General features: G+C 34.4%; 1 protein-coding gene across 1 annotated transcript; it reads right to left on the bottom strand.

Annotated features, from left to right (window-relative positions):
* On the bottom strand, positions 537 to 1,469 carry LOC102187740 (olfactory receptor 2A2-like). Its single transcript, XM_013963478.2, has one exon. It carries the CDS (start codon positions 1,467 to 1,469, stop codon positions 537 to 539), a length of 933 nt encoding a protein of 310 aa, XP_013818932.2.

Here is a 7,233-nt window from a genome sequence, read left to right on the forward strand (position 1 = left end):
ATATCCCTATACAGCTGTAGAAAGCTTGGTGCTTTTCATCTTTCTCAGAGATCCCAATCAGGAGTCCACGCTGGCATTCCCATCGGTGCTCTGAGTCAGGCAAGACAACGAACAAACCCTCAAGCCATTCCCTGAAAAGTCAAAACTAGTCTGCATGATCCATTCTTATCTTTCCCCTTTGAGGGAGTATTGGGAGTTGGAGATATTCTCCTGATACTGACACACTGCCAGGAAAGGGAAGTAGGTATGGAGGGCGAAGCAGCATAAACTTGCCTGAATGCTTACTGTATTTCTTCTTGGCATTGTGCTTTTCTGGGGTGCTGCCACCTATTATCTGACTTCCAGTGTTTTCACAAAGGAAATTGTGTCTATCTGTTCTTGTCTCCATGGAGGAATGGAGGCTTAGGGATTCCTACTCTTCCATCATGCTGATGTTAATGCACTTCATTAAATCATGTCTCTTTCTGAGGAATTTTGCACCAGCAATCACATCTCTGAAGGGAAAAGAATGCACTGAACCAAAACTGGGCCCTCCTTCACACTGTCCCCTTTTTCTGCAATACTCTGTGGAAGGCAGCCTTCACTTGAGCATTCCGTACACTGTAGACAAGAGGGTTCAGCAATGGGTTGAAAAGAGCATAAAACAGGAAAAGGATCTTCAGGTGTTCTTCTCGTTGACTGTTGTCGGGAACCATGTAAACAATCATGGCTATGCCAAAGTAGAACCCAACCACACAGAGGTGGGAGGAGCACGTGGAGAAGGCTTTCTTGCGGCCCTCCTTTGACCGGATCTTCAGGATGGCCCAGAGAATACGCATATAGGAGACCAACATCAGGGCAAGAGGCCCAACTAAGATAAGAACGCCATCAGCAAAGAGGAACATTTCATTGATCCAGATGTCACCACAGGCCAATTTGAGGACAGAGCGAATTTCACAGAAGAAGTGGTTCACCTTCTGGGGGCCACAGAAGGGTAATCTTAACAAGAGAATTACTTGGACCAGGGCCAGGGCAAATCCACACACCCAGCAAGCAACGGCCAGGATGGAGCACACTCTCCAGTTCATGATGACTGTGTACTGGAGGGGATGGCAGATCGCCACATACCTGTCATAGGACATCGCCAACAAAATGAGACACTCTACAGAACCAAAACTGAATATGAGAAGCATCTGCAAATTGCATGGGACAAAGGAGATGGTTTTCTTGTGTTTTGCTAGATTTGCCAGCAGACTGGGCAAATTGCTGGAAGCATAGAATATGTCAATGAGGGCCAAGTGGGAAAGGAAGAAGTACATGGGGGAGTGCAGCCTGGGGTCAAGGCAAATGAGTCCCAAGATCATGCCATTTGCCAGCAAGTTGACCGTATATAACAGGGAGAAGATACCAAAGAGGAGCAACTCCAGGCCTTCACTGAGCTGGAATCCCACCAGGATGAATTCTGCGATCTGTGATTGGTTGCCCTCCATTGCCAATGACAGTCTGCAAAGGACCGAAGTGTGATGGGAAGGTCAGGGCTCGATAGCAAAGAAGATAGGAATTATTTACGTGAAGTGAATTCAGAGGAAGCTCACGTTGTCCCTACATCACTGAGGTTTTTTCCTCCAATGTTTCCTCACCTTATTTATTTATTTTTCCTTTTATTTTTTATTTACTTTTTAACATGAATTTATTTATTTTAATTGGAGGCTAATTACTTTACAATATTGTATTGGTTTTGCCATACATCAACATGAATCCGCCACAGGTATACAGGTGTTCCCTATCCTGAACCCCCCTCCCTCCTCCCTTCCCGTACCATCCCTCTGGGTTTTGGACCAGTATCAGGAATCATAAACAATACTCATATATATATTTCACCAATTCTTCACATTTTCTTTATGATATCTTTTGTCTGTATATTATTAATTATTTGTAGACCACATATGACTAAAATGCTACCATAATCACATATTGACAATTTATTCCCAAAATTTTGAATTTTTTCTCCATAACATGCATAGTCACTAGTCTTTTTTCAGTATGATTACCACAAATCTGGAGACGTAATTTTAACATGAGTCACTGTTCTAAGTACAGCATTTTCTGCCTCTTAGTCTAAAGTTCAAGTCCAATATCACATATCGTACTCATTTCCTGTAATCTGAAGTAGCTAGTCTTTCTTGCCTTGACTCTCATACTTCCGAGCTCTTATTTTGTATGTTTCTCAACTGTTGTTTTCCATTGATTCTCCATATTTTGTTGAAATGAAAATTTTTTAAAGAAAAAAAATGTCATTTTAATGCTTTCCATTAATACACAGATAATGTTAATTTGTACATTGGTGATTTTCATGTGGATTACTAGGTCAGGATGCTCTCTCCAAGTTATTTCCATTATAAAGTTATTAATCCATAATTTTGAAGTTCCTTCTTCCTTCAGCCTTAACAAATTTTGACATTGTTTTCTTAAGTCTCATAGAAACACATGAAATTGGATAAGATGCTAAGAAATAATACCTCAATGAAACACACAGATAAAAGTTATCATTGCTAATAATTTGTATATACTGTTTTCCATTATTAGCTGTACATAAATTTTACATATGTAATTAAAAGTATATGAGCAGTATTCCTTATCTATTTCTTTCATTAAGAATAACATCATGTCTGTTTTCCATGACAAATATTTCTCTGCAACATATTCTAAACAGTCATACACTATTTTGTTACATATTATTTTATTTAGTATATTACCTTCTGACTAGGTTGTATGTGAGGTAATGCTACAGTGTCTAAATTTTATACATTTTTTGTGTAAACTTGTTTTCTTATACAAAATTCTAGCACGTGGAAGTTCTTGGTCAAATCTATATCTTCCTTTCTGCCTGCCTTTTCCTTCATCTCTTCCTCCTTCCCTCCCATCCTGTTGTCCTTACATGCTTCCTTTCATTCTTCTTTCTACCCAGCTACCTACTCATCATTCTGTCTACCTATTTTAAGATAGTCTAAATAAAATGTCTCCTTTCCAATTGTTATTAAAATAATAGCAGCTCAGGAAAATATAGTATGAATGACAAGGATATGCTATTCTCTATTAGGGCAGTCTAGTAACTGAGCTAGGGAGTTTAAAACTATTTCTCCAACCCTAGTCAGTGAAATTGGCACTCATCCTATCCTATTTTATAGTAGGACAATTACTTCTATCAAAACAATAATCCTGAGTCTAATAATTATCCATATTAGATGACAGCATAGAAAAGTTTTGGTAAGAAATAAAACTATATTGTAAAACTCTTACCTATTTTAAAGCAAAAAGTTTACTGTAATTATTACCAGAGTTCTGTTTTCTAGAATCTCAGGTTACTCTGCGAATACATTCATCTGTTACATACTATAAGGTTATTTTGTTCTTTCACCATGTCAGTGCCTTATCCAGAAGAAATGCCTACCTATGAAGATTATAACCAGATTACTCCCAAACAATACAGCTGGGCTAACATGAAGGACCACCACTCAATCACATTAGGAAGTGATGTTGAGAAAGCTGCTGAGGAATAGAAGGCCTTGAAGGATCATCTCAAAGGACTTGCCCTTATTTTGACTAACTCAAAAACTCTCCAGGGCTGATGCAGTTATGCAGAAGGCATTTGTTAGCTGCCTTTAAGGGTGAAAGTATCAGCTGCTGTCACTGAAAAAAAGTGAAAGGGTTAGTGGCTAAGTCATGTTTGACTCTTTTGGGACCCCCTGGACTGTAGCCCTTCAGGCTCCTCTGTCCATGGGATTCTCCAGGCAAGAACACAGGAGTGGGTTGCCATTCCCTTCTCCAGGGTGTCTTCCTTACCCAGGGATCCAACTCGAGTCTCCCACATTGCTGGCCATATGAGACAAGGAATAAAAGTTGAAGTAAAGTATAGACTAACTTCAACTGTGAATGGAAAAACTAGAAATAAGATGATTTGGAAATAAAAGTGATTTGAATAGCTCCAAGTCATTGCTGGAAAACTAAAAGGCTGCACATTTGACCAGGATGAGGAAAATGCTTACAAGGAATCTAAAAAGGTCCTGATGTCTCATGTCTGTCTAAGCTTCAGGTTGTAGAAGCAGGAAATTGTCTAATTTGTAAATGACCTGAATGAGGGAAGAAGGCATGTCCCAAACTCAAAAAGAGTCATTTACAAAGAAGAAAAATAAAAACTCAAAAACACAAAATGGCAAAAGAATGGGTGAAGAAAGCCAAATTAAAATCAAATAATGTTAATAAAACTCTTCTACTTATGCTTAAAAAACAATTTTCAAACACAAATAAGTTTAGTGCTAAAGATATGCAAGTTAAACAACGGAACCCTATATTTACTTAAGATGAAATTGAATGTAAGAAGAGACTTACAAATAATCTAATGTAAGCATATCAAACCCAATGAAGAAGATAAAGTACTGAACATTAAAAGAGGGAAAATGATGCAGTGAAAGATTACATTTAATAATCTACCTAGATCTCAACATATATAGACAAGGGATAAATTATTTGGGGGGAATGTTTTGTTATATTTATTCTACCCATTTTTTTCTAGTTGTACTGAGTCATAACTGACATAACACTTCAAAAGTTTAAGGCATACAGTATAATCATTTGACTTGCATACATCATGAAGTGATTACTGCGGTAAGTTTATTGAGCATCCATAATTTCATATAGATGCAGAATAAAAGAAAAAAATTATTTTTCCTTGTGAGCACTTTTGGATTTTCTCTGTTAATTTTCAGAGATAACATGCAACAGTATTAATTATATTCATCATGTTGTATAATAAATTACATCCCTAGATCTATAACTGAAAATTTATACTTTTGGATCACCTTCATCTCATTTCTCCTTTCTCATTGCCACTTCTAGTCCTACAAATCTGATCTCCTTACCTATGTTTTTAGTTTTTTGTTGGTTTGTTTTTAAGTTGAGGTATAGTTGACCTTCAAGACTATGTTAGTCCTAGGTGCTCAACAGATGGAGAAATCCTTTAAATCTTAGTTTACAGGCAAGAATGATAGATTGAGAAGCGAAATATAAACATGATAAAATTTCCAGAGAAAGATAAGGATGGTAAAGAGGTAATATTAGAAGAGACTTCATCAAAAATGTTCCAAACTGAAGGAATTTGGTCTCCAAACTGATAAAAGCGTAACCTGAAATAGTACAATAAAGATAATGCATTCATAAGGACACTGAAGAACTTCTGATAACTGAAGATAAAATGAATATTTAGATCAAAAATTTGATGATAAAAATAAATTCTCAATAAATATAAATTAACAACCACACATATTTGAATCAAGACAATGGCACTGGTGTTTCAATTAATAATGCTGGATCAATTGGCTATCCATGTGGATAAAAACTAAAACATGACTTCTATCAGTATACTATAAAAAAATTAGGTAGGTTTTAGACTATAATGATTAAAAACAAGTTTTGTAGAACATTAGTTAGTAACTAATTAGTGAAAAATCTAAGAGGGAGCAGAAAATTTTTGAAACAGAATTAAAACAGCATTGAACAAAAGACTGACAAGATTAAGAACTAACTCCTGTTCATCTAGAGGCAACATTAAGGGTAAAAATGAAATCCATAGAAACGAAGGAACTATTTATAAAAGTATAACTAATTGAGGGCTTATATTCAGAATATTTAAAGGATTCCTGCAAACTGTTAATGAAAAGATAGATAATCCAATCTAAGTTGGGCAAAATACCTGAACAAACATTTCACATGAAAGAACATTCAAATGACCCACAGGCTCATTAAAAGATTAAGAGGTACTAAACTAAGTCACCAAGGAGATAGAAATTAAAATGAAAAACACAATGATAGTAAAAATCTAAAAGTTTGAAAGTACAGGGACTTGACAAGACTGTGGAGCAAGGATGCATTACTATTGAGAATGCAATTTTGTGCACCCATTTAGGAAAATCTGGAAGAACCAACTGTTTTTAACATATGCATACCAATAATTCATGGGTTCTACTTTCAAATATGCCAAAAATAAGTGCCTATATATATATATATACACATATATATATACATACATATATACATACATATATAATACATATATACAGATATATATACCAATAATTCATGGGTTCTACTTTCAAATATGCCCCAAATAAGTGCCTATATATATATATATATACACATATATATACACATACATATATACATACATATATAATACATACATATATACATATATATAATACATACATAAGTGCCTATATATATACATATATATACACATACATAAGTGCCTATATATATACACACATATATATATACACATACATATATAATACATATATACATACATATATACATACATATATACTAATAATTCATGGGTTCTACTTTCAAATATGCCCAAAATAAGTGCCTATATATATACACACATATATATACATACATATATACATATATATAATACATACATATATACATATATAATACATACATATATACACATATATAATACATGTGTATAAATTTATAAAAAGATTATATATAGATTGTATATGAATATTCATAAGATAATTATAACTTCTTTTTTAACTATCTTCAAAGGGAAAATCCTATTATAGCTTATTAAAGAAGACTGAAACAAGGACTTATCTCTTTACTTGACCATACAGTCCATGTGACCACACAAATATTTATTGCAGGGGCTCATGTAACTAGTCTTAGAAATATATGATTTAATTTATTCCTAGAAAAATTAACTCTCTTGATGAGAATAATCTGGTCTATTTCTGCATGCAAAATTGTTTCTCTAGAAATAAAAATAAGACAGTCATAGGTGCATTCCCAAAACTATGTGATTGACACTGAAATCTATAAAAAATTCTTTGATTTCAAAATATTTTAATAGCAATTAACATTGTTTGTCCTTGCAATTTGAACAAAATGGTATAAATGAGAAATCTGATAATTTACAACAAAGTATTTTGGGGGTAGAATAACAAGTTTTCCACATATACCTTTAATATCTTTAAATGAACAATCACGTCAAGATTCTGTCCACATAAAAAACTGTCTGTGTCTGTGAATATATTTTCCCATCATGAATTAAATGAATATAAATATTGGTGCTAGTTAAAGATATATCTTGGTTTGGGTTCCCCCAGAAGCCAACCCCGGGACAATCACTCAATTACAAGTATGTTTTAGGAAGTAGATGCTAATGATACAACTAGAGGAGTGGAA

This window comes from Capra hircus, chromosome 4 (genome assembly GCF_001704415.2).
Source record: "Capra hircus breed San Clemente chromosome 4, ASM170441v1, whole genome shotgun sequence".
Classification (NCBI taxonomy): Eukaryota; Metazoa; Chordata; class Mammalia; order Artiodactyla; family Bovidae; genus Capra; species Capra hircus.

What these genes read in the sequence shown, in the direction of transcription:
- LOC102187740 (XM_013963478.2), bottom strand. Translation starts at nt 1,469, where the DNA reads ATGGAGGGCAACCAATCACAGATCGCAGAATTCATCCTGGTGGGATTC.